General features: G+C 40.4%; 1 protein-coding gene across 1 annotated transcript; it reads left to right on the top strand.

The window, feature by feature from the left end:
- The first annotated feature begins 490 nt into the window (after positions 1-490).
- Positions 491-22425, top strand: LOC132865987 (interferon-induced protein 44-like). The gene is made up of 8 exons (XM_060898523.1): positions 491-558; positions 757-798; positions 4191-4221; positions 4402-4594; positions 15640-15783; positions 16071-16242; positions 21697-21797; positions 21994-22425. The coding sequence occupies exons 2-8, from the start codon at positions 759-761 to the stop codon at positions 22171-22173; spliced, it is 861 nt and encodes a 286-aa protein (XP_060754506.1). The 5' UTR covers positions 491-558; positions 757-758; the 3' UTR covers positions 22174-22425.
- The last annotated feature ends 1801 nt before the right edge of the window (positions 22426-24226 follow it).

A 24226-nucleotide genomic window follows, 5' to 3' on the forward strand; every position in this document is an offset into this window, starting at 1 on the left:
AACCTAATCGAACACCTATGGGGAATTCTGAAGAGACAAGTTGAGCATCACTCTCCATCCAGCATCCAGTCACTAAAAGTGGTCCTTGTTGAAGAATGGAAAAAGATTGATGTTGCAAAATGTCGCCAACTTGTTCGTTCCATGCCTAGAAGACTTGGTGCTGTCATTAAAAATTATAGAGGCCATACAAAGTATGTAGTAGTTTTTGTTGTGGGGTGTACTCATTTTTGCACCACCCTAATTTGAGTAAAACTGAAAAAATGTGTAATCTAAGTTATATTATTAACCTTACTTTCACATTATAAGTTAAACAGATGTTATATTAAACTTTGTCTTGTCAACATTTTTGAAATTGTGTTCATTGAGATATTGTTTAAAATGTTACTTTTCAAAGGGGGTGTACTCATTTATGCTGAGCACTGTAGCTCACATGTCCCTTTAGGGGCTCCGTACACAATGGGCTGGCTATAGGTTATTCAGAAAGTGAAACTATTTCACAAACAAGGGCATACTGTAGCCAGATTTGAAAAACTCTCAATAGCAGTACGACCACCCAAGGTAATGGAGTCTTTTTTTTCCCCCCCACAATATCAATATTAAATGAAAAGTTTATACTGTAAATATAATTAACAAGTACACTTTAGAAGCAAAATATTTCTAATTAAAGTATTCTTATGATACCACAGAAGTATGTTGCGGCAAATTATCATACATTCTTTGTCTTTATTTCATCTTTGTCACCTACATGTTACACAGAAATGGGAAATCAATCATCCACTCCGACTCCTTCCTCACCAGGTGAGTTTGATATTTTAAGGATGATTGAGAGGTTTTTTTTTTTCATGAAAAAAAAATATGAGTGCAACAATAAAACTAAACACCAGCACAGGGGGGCATGAGAGTAGAATGAAGTAGATCGGTGTTTCATAAACCTGGTCCTGGAGTATGTTACTCAAATTATACAAACATTTTAAAGCTTTTTTCAACTGATCGAAATATGTTCTATTTTCATACAAGTTTGCCATTTAGTGTCCTGTTTGGAATGTAGCCAGTGGCAGTTAGCTTAATTAAAACTGTTGAAAAAGAATGTGATTTTTTTGGTCCCAGACTTGTTTTTGCCAGTTCCTGAACCAGCTGGTAAGACTCACACAGCGTTTTTTCACCTGAATGCATTGATATGTTGTGCTGTGATTAAAAATGCACACAACATTTAGTAATATAATTTTAGAACCCCGATTCCAAAAAAGTTGGGACAAAGTACAAATTGTAAATAAAAACGGAATGCAATGATGTGGAAGTTTCAAAATTCCATATTTTATTCAGAATAGAACATAGATGACATATCAAATGTTTAAACTGAGAAAATGTATCATTTAAAGAGAAAAATTAGGTGATTTTAAATTTCATGACAACAACACATCTCAAAAAAGTTGGGACAAGGCCATGTTTACCACTGTGAGACATCCCCTTTTCTCTTTACAACAGTCTGTAAACGTCTGGGGACTGAGGAGACAAGTTGCTCAAGTTTAGGGATAGGAATGTTAACCCATTCTTGTCTAATGTAGGATTCTAGTTGCTCAACTGTCTTAGGTCTTTCTTGTCGTATCTTCCGTTTTATGATGCGCCAAATGTTTTCTATGGGTGAAAGATCTGGACTGCAGGCTGGCCAGTTCAGTACCCGGACCCTTCTTCTACGCAGCCATCTCATCTCATCTCATTATCTGTAGCCGCTTTATCCTTCTACAGGGTCGCAGGCAAGCTGGAGCCTATCCCAGCTGACTACGGGCGAAAGGCGGGGTACACCCTGGACAAGTCGCCAGGTCATCACAGGGCTGACACATAGACACAGACAACCATTCACACTCACATTCACACCTACGGTCAATTTAGAGTCACCAGTTAACCTAACCTGCATGTCTTTGGACTGTGGGGGAAACCGGAGCACCCGGAGGAAACCCACGCGGACACGGGGAGAACATGCAAACTCCACACAGAAAGGCCCTTGCCGGCCCCAGGGCTCGAACCCAGGACCTTCTTGCTGTGAGGCAACAGCGCTAACCACTACACCACCGCTACGCAGCCATGATGCTGTAATTGATGCAGTATGTGGTTTGGCATTGTCATGTTGGAAAATGCAAGGTCTTCCCTGAAAGAGACGGCGTCTGGATGGGAGCATATGTGGCTCTAGAACCTGGATATACCTTTCAGCATTGATGGTGTCTTTCCAGATATGTAAGCTGCCCATGTCACACGCACTAATGCAACCCCATACCATCAGAGATGCAGGCTTCTGAACTGAGTGCTGATAACAACTGGGGTCGTCCTTCTCCTCTTTAGTCTGAATGACACGGTGTCCCTGATTTCCAAAAAGAACTTCAAATTTTGATTCATCTGACCACAGAACAGTTTTCCACTTTGCCACAGTCCATTTTAAATGAGCCTTGGCCCAGAGAAGACGTCTGCGCTTCTGGATCATGTTTAGATACGGCTTCTTCTTTGAACTATAGAGTTTTAGCTGGCAACGGCGGATGGCACGGTGAATTGTGTTCACAGATAATGTTCTCTGGAAATATTCCTGAGCCCATTTTGTGATTTCCAATACAGAAGCATGCCTGTATGTGATGCAGTGCCGTCTAAGGGCCCGAAGATCACGGGCACCCAGTATGGTTTTCCGGCCTTGACCCTTACGCACAGAGATTCTTCCAGATTCTCTAAATCTTTTGATGATATTATGCACTGTAGATGATGATATGTTCAAACTCCTTGCAATTTTACATTGTTGAACTCCTTTCTGATATTGCTCCACTATTTGTCGGCACAGAATTAGGGGGATTGGTGATCCTCTTCCCATCTTTACTTCTGAGAGCCGCTGCCACTCCAAGATGCTCTTTTTATACCCAGTCATGTTAATGACCTATTGCCAATTGACCTAATGAGTTGCAATTTGGTCCTCCAGCTGTTCCTTTTTTGTACCTTTAACTTTTCCAGCCTCTTATTGCCCCTGTCCCAACTTTTTTGAGACGTGTTGCTGTCATGAAATTTCAAATGAGCCAATATTTGGCATGACATTTCAAAATGTCTCACTTTCGACATTTGATATGTTGTCTATGTTCTATTGTGAATACAATATCAGTTTTTGAGATTTGTAAATTATTGCATTCCGTTTTTATTTACAATTTGTACTTTGTCCCAACTTTTTTGGAATCGGGGTTGTACATTTAGGGCGGCACAGTGGTGTAGTGGTTAGCGCTGTCGCCTCACAGCAAGAAGGTCCGGGTTCAAGCCCCGTGGCCGGCGAGGGCCTTTCTGTGCGGAGTTTGCATGTTCTCCCCGTGTCCGCGTGGGTTTCCTCCGGGTGCTCCGATTTCCCCCACAGTCCAAAGACATGCAGGTTAGGTTAACTGGTGACTCTAAATTGACCGTAGGTGTGAGTGTGAATGGTTGTCTGTGTCTATGTGTCAGCCCTGTGATGACCTGGCGACTTGTCCAGGGTGTACCCCGCCTTTCACCCGTAGTCAGCTGGGATAGGCTGCAGCTTGCCTGCGACCCTGTAGAACAGGATAAAGCGGCTAGAGATAATGAGATGAGATGAGAATTTTACATTTATTTATTTTAGTATATTGCAATATAGTTATCACAAGGGCTGGGAAATGATTGTATGCATTTCGAGATTAAGAGGAGAGAAAACACCAAAAAGTGCAGGGTGGTTGTACTTTAGAACCAGGATTGAGAAACACTGAAGTGCTTTTCCCCCCTTTTTTTGTGTGGAACAATGTGTCATTTAAAAAAAAAAAAATCTATACAGTGCCTTAAGAAGCTAGATTGAAAAATGTTGAATTGCTTATGATTTACTTATTACTAATAGAAAATACCAGAAAATTAAATTTATTTAAGGAAAAATAAGTTTACAAGCTATATAACTGCTCATACTGGTATAATGACTCATGAAGCTAAAATGAATAAACAATCTGTCTTATTATTAATAATATTTTCCCTCATATATTCAGTGCAATGCTCTGCAGAATGAATGAGTAACATTTTAAATCTTAAGTCAAAAAGGCATTAAAATATAAATAAACTAGAGTAAGGTCTATATTGTTTTATCCAGAAGAATGAGGATACTGAAAATGTATCATTCTGTGATCCAGAAAATGAGTAACATTTAAACTATTTATTTTTATTTTATTAAGAGCTCCAGCAACCATGGAGAAAAACAGTCTGGTAAGAATTTATGTTCAAATCATTTTATTCTATAAACAGTTACTTACCATGACACCACCCCACACCCCTGTCAAATATATTGAGCATACCTCAGTTCAAACTGCGTAACATTGTACTGCTAGTGCTGGAAAGACTTGTAGTCTACAAAGTCTTCACAAAACTCTTTCTGCTGATTCACAGTGAAAAAGATGAAATACTGCAGGAAGTGAAAGAATTCAAGCCCAGCACTGAGGTCCTCAGAATTATGTTGTATGGACCGATTGGAGCTGGGAAATCATCCTTCATCAACTCAGTTCAGAGAGTCCTCTTAGGCCGCAATGCCATGAACGCTCTGGAAAACTCCACAAAAAGTGGAGAAAGCTTCACAAAAAAAGTAAGCAACAATCAATTATGAGGTACAGAGACAATATAATAGACTTCCACTTCAGCAGTGGCATCTTCTTCCTGTCCTGATTCTCCCTCAAAAGATGGTTGGTAGTCTGGACCATGTTTTAGACCATGCTTGTCTTCTGTTTTAGACCCTTCTTCCTCCATATCTGGGCACATTTCTTCTTTATCAGAGCCATAATCAGAATGTAAACAATCCTCACAGGGTTGTATTCAGAGCTGGAGACTTGAGTCCAAATGATGGCCCATTTCAGAGGTTTGCCAGATTTTGTTGAGTAGAAAGTTGAGAATTGTCCTTGAGTAACAGCCTTTAAGCAAGAAAGAAAAAAAAAGTGAACTGAAGAAGGAAACAATTTTTCTTTGTCACAAGTGGAGCTAATTAGAATTAGATTTATGCTGCCCACTCAGGGACAGACTGGGACCAAAAAACGGCCCTGGACTTTCCCCCCAAATAGGCCCACTATACTATCCCTTCGCAAAAAGAAGTTTATTCAAGTGTACTATCTCATCTCATCTCATCTCATTATCTCTAGCCGCTTTATCCTTCTACAGGGTCGCAGGCAAGCTGGAGCCTATCCCAGGTGACTACGGGCGAAAGGCGGGGTACACCCTGGACAAGTCGCCAGGTCATCACAGGGCTGACACATAGACACAGACAACCATTCACACTCACATTCACACCTACGGTCAATTTAGAGTCACCAGTTAACCTAACCTGCATGTCTTTGGACTGTGGGGGAAACCGGAGCACCCGGAGGAAACCCACGCGGACACAGGGAGAACATGCAAACTCCACACAGAAAGGCCCTCGCCGGCCACGGGGCTCGAACCCAGGACCTTCTTGCTGTGAGGTGACAGCGCTAACCACTACACCACCGTGCCGCCAGTGTACTATGAGTATACTTATTTTTTTACTAAAACTGAGGAAGTATACTTGAAGTTGACTTTTTATAAACTATATTCTTAAGAATAGTATAGTGAAGTATACTTGGCTTATACTGAAAAGTATAAACAAAAGTCTAAGACTAAGTACATTAATACTAAGACTTATACGGTACTTATAGTTTAATACTAAAACTTATACTTTAGTATACTTTTTATGTTTTTCTGCCACAAAGTACTAATACTTAGTGTATCTTGCTCCAAGTGCATAATAAGGTCAAGTCATTGACTCATGCTTAACATTTAATTTATATATTAATATAATATAATGCTGGAGTTTAAAACTTTGCAGTATATAGTATGTGTGCTCAATTGCATTATCTTTATGTACCTTAAAATCATACACAAAAACAGAAAAACTTTTGACTTGACTTTATTGATCAAGCTAGTCCCTTTCATAAGGGTTTGGCAATTTGGTGTTATGTACATAGCGTCACCTGTTTCAACAAGAACACATTTTGTTTTGATCATGTCAGGCCAGACAGCATTAACAGTTTCAGGTTTTTTTAACAACATATAAGAAAGTACTTTGTACATTGATTTGTGAATCTTTACATACAGGCCTGTCTGATCATAAAAGTACAGATTTTGTTTCTATCTAGTTATTTATTTTTGGTTCCAAAGGTGTGCACTCGGTGGTGTAGTGGTTAGCGCTGTCGCCTCACAGCAAGGTCTGGGTTCAAGCCCCGTGACCGGCGAGGGCCTTTCTGTGCGGAGTTTGCGTGTTCTCCCCGTGTCCGCGTGGGTTTCCTCTGGGTGCTCCGGTTTCCCCCACAGTCCAAAGACATGCAGGTTAGGTTAACTGGTGACTCTAAATTGACCGTAGGTGTGAGTGTGAATGGTTGTCTGTGTGTATGTGTCAGCCCTGTGATGACCTGGCGACTTGTCCAGGGTGTACCCCGCCTTTCGCCCGTAGTCAGCTGGGATAGGCTCCAGCTTGCCTGCGACCCTGTAGAACAGGATAAAGCGGCTAGAGATTGAGAGATGAGGTGTGCACTTTTCTTTTACCTTTTTTGACAAGGAAGGACTTTAGTTCTCAGTTGAAGACGCTATGTTTACATTTTTACAAGCATATGCACAAGTTTTGCTTTACCACTTTTTACAAATAAGGACTTGATCTTGGAGAGACAATTATGTTTACATTTTTACATGCAAATGTGCACTTTTTCCTTTCATTTTCTCCAGTAAGAACTTGATTTCATAGGTCTTTGTTTTTGAAATGTTTAAAACGTTTGAAAATATATCAAACTTGTTTTCAACATTCTGTCTTGTGATTTTGTAAATGCATCACACTCTTGTGTACATACAGTATGAGTAAACTTTAAGAATACTTTAAGGAGTTTATTTCCAGTATATAAATAGTAAGCTACAAGTAATATGCCAAGCAAACTTAAAGTATAAAAAGTAAACTAGTGAAATAACCAATGTTTATAACAGTATACTTAAAGTATACAATAATAAACTAAAAATAGGGACTCGAAGTATATAACGAGTACAATGGCAGTATATCGATAAGTGTACTTGTGGTATATTTTAAGCATACGAGAGGGATATACCAAGTACATCGATAGTATATAGATGAGTGTACTTGTTGTATACTTTAAAGTGTACTTTTGCAAACTTAAAATGAACTTTAAAGTATACTTTTATAAACTTGAAATGTTCCAATTTAGTCCGAAAAAGTATTAAATTTGTATACTTTCTAGTACACTAAAAGTACATGGTCTGTAGTATACTTGCTATACTTATACTGAAGCATACTTAATAAAATGTACTTTAAGTATACTACTTTTTGCTAAGGGATAGTATACTATAGTGTTATACAGTAGTAAAGTGCTATAGTGGTATATTGTCTGTCATAAACCCACACAGATGAACTATTTTCATAACATTTTTTTTTTGTCATAACAAAACCCATTTACAGATGAACAGGTTTTTGGGCTTTTGCTGGGGGTGGTAACTGAAAAAACTGCACCAGGCTATAACTGTCTGAACTGGGGCGGCTGAAATATCGGGGCACTGATCCCTCATTCTGGCACTTTCCTGGACTCTCCCGGTCACCTTTTGAGCTGCCACTATCTTTAACCTGAATAAACAAACAATTGAAAAGATGAAGTTGGATGCTAATGCTATTGTTGATTATATCTAAACTATGCAATCGCATCTAGGAAAACCCTTCACACTGTGCACTGACATATGCTTGAGTAACATTTGTTTAATAGTATTATTTGGAATGACAGCCTTTAAACCTGTACTTATACCTCAAAATTCTATTTTTAAAAAACAGCCAAAAGTTTGGATAAACATAGCATTTGATACCTAGGCTACAGACAAGAAGAATAAAACAGATTTGGAGGTTTTTCCTAAATCCCAATTACATTTTTAGCCTTTTAGGTCTATTCTGTGTAAGAATTAGCCTGCTTGACACATTTTATAATTTTAATATTATGCTGATTTTTGGGCGGCACGGTGGTGTAGTGGTTAGCGCTGTCGCCTCACAGCAAGAAGGTCCTGGGTTCGAGCCCCGTGGCCGGCAAGGGCCTTTCTGTGTGGAGTTTGCATGTTCTCCCCGTGTCCGCATGGGTTTCCTCCGGGTGCTCCGGTTTCCCCCACAGTCCAAAGACATGCAGGTTAGGTTAACTGGTGACTCTAAATTGACCATAGGTGTGACTGTGAATGGTTGTCTGTGTCTCTGTGTCAGCCCTGTGATGACCTGGCGACTTGTCCAGGGTGTACCCCGCCTTTCGCCCGTAGTCAGCTGGGATAGGCTCCAGCTTGCCTGTGACCCTGTAGAAGGATAAAGCGGCTAGAGATGATGAGATGAGATGAGATGCTGATTTTTTGGTAGGTAAGCCTGACAAACGGATCTAAAATTAGGCTATTAACAAATTACACAATGCAATGCTGCTGTGATTAGTTATGATACCATTCAACCAATCATCCTTCAAACAACATTTGTAGCCTATTCCACAGACATTCCACCACGCACCACAAAAGAGAAGACAACAATAAATAGTGCCAAAATGGAAAACACTTCTCCCCCTCAAACTTTTGGTTAACGATAGGCTAGAGCTTTGGTTCTCTTGAACGTAAAGAGCCTAATCTGCATGAATTATGCAGAGGTGAACATGTGAAATCGCGGCCATTTGTGCTTGCCTATCTATTACAATTGTTAAACACAACACAATAATATGCATAATGCAATATTGATGTTCCCTGGTCTATGAACAGAATGATAAAAACGACATTTATCATCCATATCAAGATACTTTTGTGCAGAGCTGTACAAGTGCTACGGTGCTAGACCACCGTATGTTAGTCAATTTTATTTAATGTAACATAGCGTTTACGTTTGCTTATCATTCACAAATCCAAACCAATCCAAACAAATCCAAACAAATGACTATCAAAAGAACACTACCAAAATATAACAAATATAACAAAAAATATAAACTAATGTAAACTAATGTAAAATCATAATAATACACACTATTATTACCCAATACACAATAACACATTAATTAACAATTACCACTGTTCAAAATGAATAGCTCCAACATTACAAATGCAGTAGTAGGTCTTGTTTAGTTAAAAATATAACGTAAATATTTGTGTCAGTGGTTGTAAATGTGTAGATATCATAGTTTATTGGGTCATCTTCTGTTAAAACATTGCATAAGTCTAGTCTTGTCTAATCTAGTCTTCTTGTCTAGTTAAGTCTAGTCTAAATGCGGAATAAACGTGGAAACACTGTCGTTCAAGCCAGGTGCCTCTCTCAGCTCTGGGGGCTAAGCACCCCCAAAGATCAGATGCTAGAATCGCCCCTGCTATTTATAATTGGCTTGCTTTGTAGTTTGTTTGTTTTGACAGCAATAAACCACATATTTCTCATCATCACACCGCAAATCCAGTCAATAGAAGATTGGCCTACTATGAGAGGGGTCTATGAGTGGCCTTTACGTAACCTGTTTTATGCTATGGTTTTATGTCATTGTCACTTACCGGTACCTCCTCCTCCGGTGAAATTCCCTCAGCTGCCTGCCCCTCATCATGACTATCATCAGCAGCATGTAGTTGGTCAGGTTGGATGTCCACCTGGTTCTCAGTCTCGCTCAGTGATAACGTGACATGAACGTTACTGCTGCTGCTTGCAGTTGCACTGCTGCCAAAAAGCTCTGTGAGCTTTCTACATTTTGAAGCATCTTCTTCAAGTGACTTCACTTTCTTTTGTTTTAACTTTTCCCATCCACCTTTCTCCTTACGTTTTCTGCTTGCCATCTTTCTGTTGACAGACACTAACGTTACTCTTCTTTGTTGGCTTTTAGGCCTATGGAATAATGATTGACGGATAAATTATCATCTTAGCGCCACCTGTTGTTAGTTGATAGACTGAAAATTTTGGTTATTGAACAGGGCTGACTGCCGTAGACCGGACAGCCATTCTGGACTTTTCCAGAACACACAGATTGCCAGTCCGCCCCTGTGCCCGCTTATTTGATTATCACCAGATAACTGCCTTTGCGAATGAATATTCATGAAAAAAGTGCTGGCAGAAGACGGGGTGGGGTGAGCAGTGGCTCATTATCATTTAAATGAACAGGCACTCAAATTGAACAGGGGTGAGTTTCCTGAAAGCCCCTTAAAGCAGATACGCAGAGCCTTTATTTTTAAATAAATTTCTGAGTGGATAGTATCTCCATCCTTGACTCTTGTATGCTGCATAAATGGGAATAAAAAATATATATATATTTTTTGAGAGTTAAAATCGACCGCAAAGTTGGCATTTGAGCTGCCCCGCTGAGCCAGCCAGCCCTGAGCGCATGATGTCACAGCGGTAACCGGTTTTAAGACCGAGGCCTTTTACAGCTATAAACCAAAGTCATATAAATAACTTATGGTTAAAGTATGAAATACCGTTACTGACTTGCTCAACTAAGACTGATTTGACTTCACTGATTGTGGGTTGACTTTCATTAAAACAGGATAGGTGTTATAACTTAAGCAACATACATGTACGTGCATGCATTTTCACTGATAAAACATCTCTTTCTTCTCTTTCTCCATGCTCTCACGGAAGGCAGTCACATTTCTCTGCCTCTCCTTCCCTTATCTTCCCTGCTTCTGCTTCTCTGTCTCGTCTGTCTATTGTCTATACTTTTGAGAGACTCTCTCCGCACTGCTCTTCAAACTAAAAATCATGGAATTGATAAACTGGTCTCTTCATGCAATTGACACAATTTTCTTGACGAGAAGCCTGGGTTCGGGGGAACCAGCCTGTCCTGCCAGAACGTTCGCAGCATGCTACACGATGGACACGTGGGAGAGGTGGCGGGTCGTGTGCCTGGCGGTTCTTTCTGTGGAGGACATTGAAGACATCTACCTATTCGGAACCATGATTACAGGACTTTTGCTGATTGGATTAGGCATTGCCCTGGTTTATCGAGGAAATCAGAAAATGGTGACAGCTGTCCAAAGCCCCATAAAGCTGCCCAACATGATTGAAGCGGTGGGCAGAGCTGTCAGCACTCAGACTGTGGCCATTCAGAACTTGAAGCGCAACATGGATAACATCATGGAGAAGCTTTTGGCTTTGCAAAGGAAAATGGATCAATTCGGAGACCAGAATGGACAAACAGCCTAGTCATGTAAAAGAATGCGTCTACTCGCCCCAAGACCAAACAATCCCAATCTTATCTGCTTTCGGCTCCCTCAGACAGCACTGGCCTTGGCCAAGGCCATTGCTGGAACAACAACTCCCCTGAAGATCACTGCAGTGAGACGCTCTTGCCTTCCTTCCCCCACTTCCCATGGTCGCTGCTTTTTACCCCCAGTGTGACAAGCGGGTAAGCGCCGTCATGGCTGCAGGACCGGACTGCTTGTTTGCGCTGGGTTACCTATACCTCTGCCCCCTCAAGTCCTGAGTTTTCATGTTGTAAAGTGTACTGTGTTATTTTGTGCTTATGTGCTGAGGTGTTTTTTAATGTTCCCACACTGTACTCCCCAGGAGCATAGTGTGGGGGTTGCTTTTTTTCTCCTCCCCTCCCCTCATGTTACTCTGTATTTTTCATCCCTGTCTTCCTGTCCTGTCTACTCCCCCTCTGTCAATTGTATGTATGTGTATATGTACGGATGGGTTGATGGCCAATTTCACTGGTACTCGTAACCAGTGACAATAAAGGCTTCATTCATTCATTCATTCATTCATTCATTCATTCAAAAGGCTAATTAAATAATCAGATGAACTGAGACAATCACATTCTGAAGCAAATTAAATAATCTTATACCGCTAACTTAAACACACCATACAAGTTACATGTATTAATCTGAATGCAGGTAAACTGTTAGGGGAGGTGAAGGTGTGGAAAGATAAGGATCCACAAGCAGAACACAGACAGTAATCCAATAAATAAGGTGCTTTAATCTAGGGAAAAGGGCGTGGCAAAAATGGGACAAAAACAAATGGCAAAAATAGTCCAGGTAAAAAGAGACAAAAAAACTTGACAAAAACACGAGACAGACAAGGACAAAAAGGCTAGAGCAAAAATAAAACATAAACAAGAAAAAACCCTAAGTGCAAAAACCATGAACTAGAAAAATAGCTTGAGCAAAAACCATGAAACACAATAAAGGCACAGAAACGGCAAAGGACTGGAGACCAGGGGTTTAAGCTGTGATATGTGAAAGGTGGGGTGAACATGTCGCATGGTGAGTGGTAAAGCCAGTCTGACGGAACATGGATTGATTACCTTGCTGATGAGGAAAGGTCCTAGGTACCTGGGAGCCAGCTTGCGGGAGACGGTTCTGAGTGGCAGGTGGCATGTGGAGAGCATGACTCGTTGCTCCACCTGGTAGGTGGGTGCCTTAGAGCGGCATTTGTCAACCTGCCTCTTGGATGCTAGGGTGGAGTGAATGAGTCTTCTCCGGGCCATTGCCCACGTCCTCCTGCAGTGGCATATGAAGATCTGGGCTGAGGGTACGGCAACCTCCTCCACCTGAACAGTGGTGGTTGGTACCCAAGTGAGCACTGGAATGGAGAGAGACCTGTGGCAGAGGAAGGGAGTGTGTTATGTGAGTATTCGATCCAAGGTAGGCACTTGCTCCAAGAACTGGCATCCCTGGATGCCATGCACCTGAGTGCAACCTCCAAAGCCTGGTTAGCCCATTCTGCCTGGCCGTTGGTCTGTGGGTGGAAGCCTGAGGAGAGACTACAGGTGGCCCTGATGAGTTTGCAGAAGGCTCTCCAGAACTGTGCAGTGAACTGAGGACCCCAGTCAGAAACTGTGTCGGTAGGCAGACCATGTAGGCGGAAAACATGGTGGATGAGTAGTTCTGCGGTCTCTTTGGCTGAGGGGAGCTTGGGCAGAGGAATGAAATGAACGGTCTTGGAAAAATGGTCAATGACAGTGAGGATGCATGTATTGCCACCTGAGTTGGGGAGTCCTGTGATGAAGTCCAGGGCGATATGAGACCAGGGTCGATGAGGAATCAGGAGGGGTCTTAGCAAGCTGGCAGGGGGTTGATTGGCTGTCTTGTTCTGGGCACATGTGTCGCAGGCTGCCATGAACTCCTGGATGTCTTCCTTGATGGATGGCCACCAGAAGCGCTGTTGGACAAGCGGCAGGGTTCGAGCAGCTCCTGGGTGACAAGCCAACTTGGAGCCATGACCCCACTGCAGCACCTGGGTTTGCACAGAACAGGGAACAAACAGATGATTAGGTGGTATGTTGCTTGAGTTACCTTCACCAGGGTCCTGCTCCAGGGCCTTCTGCACAAGCGTCTCAACCTCTAGAATGGCAGCTCCCACCAGGCAGTGTGGAGGAAGGATGGTCTTGGGTGGCTTGGACTCCTCTTGGTGGGAGGAGAACATCCTGGACAGGGCATCGGGTTTGCCGTTCTTGGAGCCTTGTCGGTAGGAGAGCGTGAAGTTGAACCGGGAGAAGAAGAGAGACCAACGGGCTTGATGGGAATTGAGACGTTTGGCAGACTTGAGGTACTCCAGGTTTTTATGGTCGGTCCAGACTAGGAAGGGGAGTTCCGACCCCTCAAGCCAGTGCCTCCACTCCTCCAAGGCTAGCTTGATGGCCAACAACTCTCTGTCGCCGATGTTGTAATTACGTTCAGCAGAGGACAGCGGGTGAGAGAAGAAACGCAGGGGTGGACCTTGTTATTGCTGGCCCTCTGGGAGAGAATGGCTCCAACCCTGGACTCGGAAGCATCGACCTCCACAATGAACTGTTTGGTCAGATCAGGTATGGTGAGAATGGGTGCTGTGGTGAACTTGTGCTTGAGCATGGAGAAGGCTTTCTCTGCTTCCTCCCCCCACTTGAACAAGGTCTTAATCGAGGTCAAGGCAGTGAGAGGTCCGGACACCATGCTGAAGTCGTGGATGAAGCGCCTGTAGAAGTTAGCGAATCCAAGGAAATGCTGGAGCTCTCGTTGTGAGGATGGGGTAGGCCAGTCTGCGACTGCCTCAAGCTTGAGGGGGTCCATCTGGATCCTAGCTGGGGAGATGATGAACCCCAGAAATGAGACAGAGCTCTGGTGGAATTTGCTCTTTTCCGCTTTGACAAACTTATGGATGTATGCACTTATGGATGTAGGTACAGGGAAGCGTGGGAGAAGCAAACTGGGAATGAAGCCAAAACACTGGACGAGAATCGTAGTCAAAGAACAGGCAAGGGTCGGTCAATCAGCAAACAGAGCAATGAAGACAGGACTAGAGAACATAGTAGAGAAAATGAGAACAAGGGTCAAAATAACTAGAGCGCATGCAGAAGGTAAACAGCTTGGTATGCCAGGAGTAAACACTGAATGATACTTCACAACTAGGGAGCCTGTGAGAGAGGCTTAAGTAACAGGACTGATGATTAGTAAAGGAGAGACAGATGTAATTAATAAGCAGGCGATAGAGGGCACTGTGGTTCTTGGGCATTGTAGTTTTGAGAAGCCATGTTAGTAGTCTGTTCCGAGCTGTCACTCTCAATGCCATTACTGACAAGAGGAATTTAATTCTGGTCTAATTCTATTTATTGCAGTAGGATTCCAAATACTCTATAAATATTCCATTCTGTTATGAATCAGAAAAAATATTATAAATCACAGCACTTTTATTTTTTTAAAGTACCTTGTGTACTTCAATGTTACACAAAAATCGATACATAACAGTTGTAAATGTCACTTAATTCCACATGGTGTCAATAATGGTGGACACCGGTGAAAGTGATCACTATTATTGACACCTCATGTGACTTCTCAAATGCACGTTTATATACAAAATGGCAACTGTCAAATGAAAGAGTAAGAAACAAAGTAGGTTTTGACAAGGAGATCATGAAATATCGGTGAATTTGATCAGTAAAAACATGTTCATGAGCTTTCCACCATGCTTACCTGTGATGATAACATCCAGGTTTTCCTCAAATTGCTGATTGTCCTGAAAAAATTCCATCTCAGGTAATGAGCTGTGTCATCAGATGACAAGATGAAAGGGCGAGGGGGAGGGGGTCTTCTGGTTGATTAATTAACCAATAATAACTGTTGTAACTGAAACTCACCTCGGTAAATTTGTTTTTTATTGGTAAATCTGAAAAGGTGTCGATAATTATGAACTGTCGATAATTGTAGCCATCACTCTATTTTTGATTATTAATGACCTTAATGATGATACAATATATTAACATATTTTAAACATTTTATATTTCATTTTTTTGGGGGGTAAAAAACTAATGCCATGTGACCTCATTGACTGGATTTAGCAATGCCTATATCGGGGATGTGCATTGCAAAGACGCTCTTCATCCTGTTGCTCTTTAGACTCCTTACGAGAGAGTTTGGGAAAACCACATACAGAGACAACATTCATTGCTTCAGAAAGTCTCTCAACTCTCTCTTTAGCCCTAAAGGGCAACGTTATCAGGAAACCTACCTCAGGGCTGCTAGACAGAGTGAGAAGGCGCAGTGGTGCTTTACTCTTGTGGTATTTTGACCCAACTATGTCACAGACATTTCATTGAGACCTCAGGGAGCTGTGGAAAAGGGGTATGTTACCTTTGAAGATGATTTTTCTAACCATATTTGACTGTAATTTAGATGAACATACACAAGCTGAAGATGGGCAGAGGAGAGCATTATCCGCTGGAGATTGTTGACATCATGGGGATTGAAGCACAAGAAGGAATAAAACATGATGACATCATCCGTGTGTTTAAGGGACACATTTCAGATGAGTACAGTGTAAGTACCGGTGCATTCTATTATTTCTAGCATTTGAGAAAAGATCACAAGATCAAACTTTGTCACTCTGTATCAAGCACCACACTCCTCATGCATTCATTTTGTAGAACTATACGTTTTGTATGTATTATTCCATACATATTATAAATCTAAACAAAATAATCAGTGAGGATTAATCTTTCATGATCAAAGACTAAAGTTAATTAAATGTGCGAAATCTTGCTTGTGGATAAACGGGTTTAATTTAAAATTTATAATTCATGAATAATTGTTTTTTTCTGTTCTAGTTTAATCCTGGGGTAACCATAGCTGATGATGACCCGCATTACAAAAAGAACCCAACTTTGGGTGATAAGGTTCACTGTCTGGTGTGTGTTCTGCCTGCAGACTCGGTCTCAAGGTTGGAATCCAAGGTCCTTGACAAAATGGACCATGTTAGGGAGAGTGCTAGCCTGCATGGTAAAATAAATTATTTATTCATTTTGGTAATTTTTTTCTGCTTAAGCTTACCCATTACTGATTATTATTATTCAAACTTGTAAGTGTTATTAATTCGTGCTGGGAACTGGAGGCAGGGCAGAGCAGTTAAGTCAGCTGGAAACCAGTGTAAGCAACAGATATGGGGTTTTAATGGCCACTAGTAGATAAGATACTGAAAAGAAAAGAAAACAGAAAAAACATTACTTTCATTTTTGAATGAACTAGCCAAAGTGTTTTATTAGACAACAATTTTCAAATGACTACAATTTTTTTTTATCAATGAAAGAGTACATTAAACTGTTTAACTGGTTTCAGAACATCCATGAAACAACTTAGCTCCTATTTTCAAGTTAAATAGGAAAACAAACCCCACAGTCTTTCATGTTACCAGATAAATCTAAAGTATAACATTTTTTCAGACAGCTTTATCTCTGACTGTTACAAAACCTGGGAAAGCCAAATGAGCCACAACCAATACTCAAGAGGTAGGACCCAAGTGCGGATCAGGGGTAGGTTTCCCAATAACATTGCTCTTTAGGGCTAAAGAGAAAGTTGGGCAACCCTCTTAAGCAATGAACGTTGTCTCTGTATGTGGTTTTCCCGAACTCACTCGTAAGGAGTCTTAAAGGTCGACTGCCTTTCAGATTTCTCAAGTTTAGGTCATAAAAAGAATTTTCCCTGACACCCAATTATTTTTGTTTAATGGCCTGAAAGCTACTGAATTCAAATCACAGACTTCCAATTTTATGAGTTTTTTTAAAATCGAACAATTTTCCTGCTTTACCATGATGCAATTCAAGATACTATGTCATGCATCACGTGGTGGGCTTTTCCCGTTCGTGAAAGGCATTGTGGGATACAAATTTGAAACAGGAGAGGAAAATGGAGGGCATGAATAAAACGTGAAAGACCGATGACAGTAATGGAAAGCGAGAAGAAAAGACATTATGTTGCGAAGGAAAAGAAACGCAGGACCAAACTAATAAATATTGGCAGTCAGCGAGCACCTCGGTGTGATCAGCTGTTCGTTTAGCAACAGAAGGATATAACTGTTAGTGCACGGTCAAGGTAAACCTGTAGATGGCAGTAATGCAACACTGTGGATGCCAGCTGCCATAAAACCCAAAAGAAGAAGACGACAACTAAGATAAACCTGCACATGTGCATAGGACTTCCTCTGTCTGCTTGACTGTGCAAAGGAAGTGATTTCATGTACATTATTTGCTAGAGAATCCCCTCAAATTAAACAACTTCCCAGTCACAGAATGGCCTGTTTGGTTTGTTTATATATATATTTTTTAGATATTACAAAAATAAACATATCACAATGACCAAATTTCAGAGGGAACTAAATTTAACTGATTTTATGAAATCAAAACGTCGTCTAGTTTTAATAGCAATATTATGAAGCGTGTCTTTGCAATGGGCGTCCCCGATATAGGCATTAGTAATTGCTAAATCCAGTCAACGAGGTCACATGGCATTCATTTTTTACAAAACAAAACAAAAAACAAAGTGTTTAAAATGTTAAAATATTGTATTGTCATTAAGCATTACATACAGTGGAAATAAAAAGTGTACACACCCCATTAAAATGATAGATTTTTCTGATGTAAAAAAATGAGACCATGATAAATAATTTCAAAACTTTTCTCACCTTTAATGTGACCCATAACCTGTACAATTCAATTGAAAAACAAACATGAAAAATAAAAAAAAAATGTACAATAAGCTGGTTGCATAAGTGTGCACACCCTTAAACTAATACTTTGTTGAAACACCTTTTGATTTAATTACAGCATTCAGTCTTTTTGGGTTCACACCTCCCATCAATTAAAATTACTCTGATTAACCCCAAATAAAGTTCAGACATTTACTCAGTTGCTCCTCCAGCAAAAGCCAGGGTTCACAGAGAGCTTATAGAGCGTCAAAGGGATCTCATTGTTGAAAGGTATCAGTCAGGAGAAGGGGACAAAAACATCTCCATGGCATTAGATATACCATGGAGCACAGTGAAGACAGTCATCAAGAAGTGGAGAAAATATGGGACAACAGTGACATTACCGAGAACTGGAGGTCCCCCCAAAATTGATGAAAAGATGACAAAAACTGGTCAGGGAGGCTGCCAAGAGGCCTACAGCAACACTGAAGGAGCTGCAGGAATTTCTGGCAAGTACTGGTTGTGTACTACATGTAACAACAATCTCCCGTATTCTCCAAATGTCTGGACTATGATGTAGGGTCAAAGAAAAACATCCAGGCCCGGCTAAATTTTGCAAAAAAATACATCAACTCTCCTAAAAGCATGTGGGAAAATGTTATGGTCTGATGAAACCAAGGTTGAACTTTTTGGCAACAATTCCAAAAGGTTTGTTTGGCGCAAAAACAATGAAGCACATCACCAAAAGAACACCATACCCACGGTGAAGCATGGTGGTGGCAGCATCATGTTTTGGGGTTGTTTTTCTTCAGCTGGAACAGGGGCTTTAGTCAAGGTGGAGGGAATTATGAACAGTTCTAAATACCAGTCAGTTTTGGCCCAAAACCTTCAGGTGTCTGCTAGAACGCTGAAGATGAAGAGTAATTTCATCTTTCAGCATGACAATGACCCCCAAAAAAGTTTTGGAATGGCCCACCCAGAGCCCAGACCTAAATCCAATTGAAAATCTGTGGGGTGACCTGAAGAGGGCTGTGCACAAGAGACTGACAGATTTGGAGCGCTTTTGCAAGGAAGAGTGGGCAAATATTGCCAAGTCTAGATGTGGCAGGCTGATCGACTCCGACCCAAAAAGACTGAATGCTGTAATTAAATCAAAAGGTGCTTCAACAAAGTATTAGTTTAAGGGTGTGCACACTTATGCAACCAGCTTATTGTACATTTAAAAAAAAAAATTTGTTTTCCCCTAATAGATTTGTTTGTTTTTCAATTGTATTGTACAAGTTATAGGTCACATTGAAGGTGGGAAAAGTTTTGAAATTACTGTATTTATCATAATCTCATTTTTTTACATCAGAAAAAAAACTCTCATTTTAACGGGGTGTGTACACTCTTTATATCTACTGTACATAATGTGGTAATTAATAAGCGAAACATTTTTACATTTTTGGACAATATTTTTTTTATTCCAAGCATGTTTTTTTAATTAAATGAATATACATTCACATGAAAGACTCAACAAATAATAATAAATAATTAAGTAAATGTGTTCCCCGTGCCCACTTATTTCACAGTTACTCAAACATACAGCAAACATACAGTCAGGATTATTTCAACTGTTATCCACAATGCAAAGGTAGCAATGTTCTTCCTTATACTGTATGTGCTCGAACAGAGAGAGAGAGGGAGAGAGAGAGGTGTTTTGATCTGTGTGTACCTAAAGAGGTTGAATTGACCTCCTTTTAGATAGATAGATAGATAGATAGATAGATAGATAGATAGATAGATAGATAGATAGAAAAGAGAGAGAGGTAAATTCAACCTCTTTAGGTACACACATCAAAACCTCTCTCTCTCGCTTGCGCACAGGTGCTTGTGCTCACACACACACACACACAAACACACACACACAATATTAGACATGCAGAAATTTGTCGCATTTATGACACTAAATGAGAGAATCACTCGCCTAATGGAGTTAAATTTGATGAAAATGTGGTGATATCAATGTGACATTATGATATCCATACGTAATTCCATAACATATTGAAATATATTCATAATATTTTGTGTGTATTTATTTTAAAAATTGATGTACTTGCAGTGTACAAGAAAAAATAATTGAACCAGTTTCCCCCATTGATTGTGAGAGTCCCTTGGAGGCGCATGCACAGTCTATGTATTTGGCTGTGAGGAAGTTGCTTTTTGTTTTGAATGAGTGATCTGGGTCTCTCATAAATTCAGAGCAAACTAAAGGACCACTTGGGCTACAGTGTTGTTTGGGAAAACCACGTTAGCTTGACAATGGATCTTAAGAGGTAATTAAAGACACTCTTGGCCTTAAGAGCCTTTTGGGAAACCCACCCCAGATAATTAGGGGACAAACCTTTGACTACTCGTTACAAAAATTTAACCAGGAAAAAAGAGCCGAAGCCTTGAGAGAGTGGGTCGGTTAATAAGGCGAGGCCAACATAGCGCCAAGGAAAGGACTAGAATAGAACTCTAATTTTCAAAATACCAATACAGGCTTAGTCTTGCACCCAGATACCTCTTTTAGACCAACAGGAAATGGGTTCTTCAACCAGTTCCATTCAGGATTCTTTGTATCTTGGTGCCTGCGAGCAGACTAGCCCACAATTTCACCAGTTTTGAGTGGAAACGTAATCAAGGAAGTATCATGAACGGAGGGCACAGCGGGAGTAAACAGTGACAGCAAGATAGTGGAGCACATTGATTACCTACAAGCTTTTGTTCAGTTATTGCAGACAAGTATTTTCATTCCATTTTTTTAAATGAAGAAGCGTCATGGGGGAAGCCATGGCCTAATGGATAGAGAAGCAGCTTTGGGAATAAAAGGTTTGATTCCCTGGACCAGCAGGAATGACTGAAGTGCCCTTGAGCAAGGCACCTAATCCACAACTGCTCCCCAGGCTGCTCTGGGGATGTTGTATGTTGCTCTCGATAAGAATGCCATTCATGTAATGTATCCTTTTCCATTGCATTCTCCATTGTTGTGCTCTACTTCCTCTCCAAACTAATGACATGCCCACTGATGTCGTTCTAGTTTGTGCTGGAAAAACCAGCTGCATTTTGGTTTCAGCTGGGAACCAACTTTGCAGGTTCTGAACCAATTAATTTTTTTGGTTTTGGTTGCAATACTCTAAATGGGTCAAAATGTGGTGCATGAACCAGAGCAGAACCTGTTCCCTGTTGGTGGAAAAGGGGTAAAATTTGAGCAACCTGTCAGCAGCCCTTACTGATGGAGCCAGTTGCCACTAACATCCAAGAAGCAGCTCTTTGGCTCCCTCTGGTGGCGCATCAGGGCCAGGGCAGCCTGCCTCTGACATTCTTTTAGGAAACTTTATATACCATATCTAAGTTTACACACATTTATGAATCCGTTTACAAGTCACTGCGAATTAGCTCTTATTATTGAAACAATAACATTTCAATAACAATGTGTCATAGTGTTTATCCATTTATAGTTACGTTCAATGCTGTGGAGCCACTGCAAATGAAGCTCTTGTTCCAACGCTAAAACAAACAAACAAACAAACAAACAAACAAACAAACAAACAAACAAACAAACACAAACAAACAAACAAACAAACAAACAAAAATAGTTGTTTCTTCACCACATCACCAATCTCTAACCAATTTGTAGTCCATACACAATTATCTTGGTAAGTGTTCAGGGTCTCATTGGAGCAGAAATTAAAAATAAACCAAGCCTGAAAATTATTTGATAATTAAATTATTACATTTTAATTTTATAGGAATCCCTCAGGTCATTGTGATGACCAGGGTGGATGAAGCCTGTGAGCTGGTTAAAGGGGATCTAAGGAAAATGTATTATAGCAAGAAGATCCGAGATAAGGTAATCTGTGTGTGTGTGTGTGTGTGTGTGTGTGTGTGTGTGTGTGTGTCTTTTTAGCACAAGCAATGTCCCCACTCGTATAGCAATACTGACACTTGTAACCATTTTGCAGGTCCCCACAAGGTTCAGGTTCACATGTCTTAATGATCTCATTCTCACGTCTCCACATAATGCCTGCTGATCTTTATTTCCTCAGGTTCATGAGTGCAGTAATAATGTCGGCATCCCATTAAATGCCATCTACCCTGTGAATAACTACTCTGAAATCATCACCCAAGATCCTGATATCGACCTGTTCCTCCTCATTGCACTGAGAGATATTCTCAATTTTGCCAATGACTATGTAGAACGTGAGTTGGAAAAAGATGACAGCTGATGAGAGAGATATGAACAAAAGCTTCAGCTTTCATGCTAACATCCCTTCAACACTGTTAACTAAATGCATTGCATTCTGGGACTGGGATTTCTCACTAATCTGTGATTGAACATTATCTCTTGTGTTTGAGATTGTTCAAAGAAATATTTTAAAGATTCATGGTGAAGTTTTCCTGAAATGGTCAGTGGTTTTTAGGAATCTTTATTTATTGTATATTGTCTTGGTTGAAAAGTTTGTTTGTGTACACAATCTTTATTATAGGTAATAGTAGTGACTTGAGTGCTGCATAAATGTAGTTATCATTAAAAAATGTAATCAGTTATGAATTTGTTTCTTTGTTTTGTGTTATCTGTATCTGTAAAAGTATATTTGTGTAATAATCTAAACCTTGACAAGCAAGACAAACAATGAGAATAAACTCCGAGTTAGTTATATTAATTCATTTATGAATATGAATTTTATGGCACATCAAAAGTGACTGTATCAAAAGCGTGTGCTCCTCATCCTGAATCCCACCACCTACTACACTACAGACATGAGGTGGATTCATCAGCGTACATGGACTGAAATAGAAGATGCTACCATCACTCCGTGCCCTTGTTCGTTGTGCACTTTTCCAACATAACTAAACACACATCTAAGGGCACTGTTGGATTTCTGAAGAAGAACAGGGTGAAAGTGATTCAGTGGCCGAGTATGTCTCCTGATCTGAACCCAATCGAACACCTATGGGGAATTCTGAAGAGACAAGTTGAGCATCACCCTCCATCCAGCATCCAGTCACTAAAAGAGGTCATTGTTGAAGAATGGAAAAAGATTGATGTTGCAATATGTCGCCAACTTGTTCGTTCCATGCCCAGAAGACTTGGTGCTGTCATTAAAAATCATGGAGGCCATACAAAGTAGTAGATGTTGTAGTTTTTGTTGTGGGGTGTACTCATTTTTGCACAGGGGCACAGATAGCATTTTTGAACTGGGGGGGACTGAGCTGTCAGCAAATGATTCCATTTTGTGTATGTATAAATATATATGTGTGTGTGTGTATACACATTATATATATATATATATATATATATATATATATATATATATATATATATATATATATATATATATATACACACAGTGGTGCTTGAAAGTTTGTGAACCCTTTAGAATTTTCTATATTTCTGCATAAATATGACCTAAAACATCATCAGATTTTCACACAAGTCCTAAAAGTAGATAAAGAGAACCCAGTTAAACAAATGAGACAAAAATATTATACTTGGTCATTTATTTATTGAGGAAAATGATCCAATATTACATATCTGTGAGTGGCAAAAGTATGTGAACCTCTAGGATTAGCAGTTAATTTGAAGGTGAAATTAGAGTCAGGTGTTTTCAATCAATGGGATGACGATCAGGTGTGAGGGGGCACCCTGTTTTATTTAAAGAACAGGGATCTATCAAAGTCTGATCTTCACAACACATGTTTGTGGAAGTACATCATGGCACGAACAAAGGAGATTTCTGAGGACCTCAGAAAAAGCATTGTTGATGCCCATCAGGCTGGAAAAGGTTCCAAAACCATCTCTAAAGAGTTTGGACTCCACCAATCCACAGTCAGACAGATTGTGTACAAATGGAGGAAATTCAAGATCATTGTTACCCTCCCCAGGAGTGGTCGACCAACAAAGATCACTCCAAGAGCAAGGCGTGTAATAGTCGGCGAGGTCACAAAGGACCCCAGGGTAACTTCTAAGCAACTGAAGGCCTCTCTCACAATGGCTAATGTTAATGTTCATGAGTCCACCATCAGGAAAACACTGAACAACAATGGTGTGCATGGCAGGGTTGCAAGGAGAAAGCCACTGCTCTCCAAAAACAATATTGCTGCTCATCTGCAGTTTGCCACAGATCACGTGGACAAGCCAGAAGGCTATTGGAAAAATGTTTTGTGGACGGATGAGACCAAAATAGAACTTTTTGGTTGAAATGAGAAGCATTATGTTTGGAGAAAGGAAAACACTGCATTCTAGCATAAGAACCTTATCCCATCTGTGAAACATGG

Source organism: Neoarius graeffei, chromosome 18 (genome assembly GCF_027579695.1).
Source record: "Neoarius graeffei isolate fNeoGra1 chromosome 18, fNeoGra1.pri, whole genome shotgun sequence".
Classification (NCBI taxonomy): domain Eukaryota; kingdom Metazoa; phylum Chordata; class Actinopteri; order Siluriformes; family Ariidae; genus Neoarius; species Neoarius graeffei.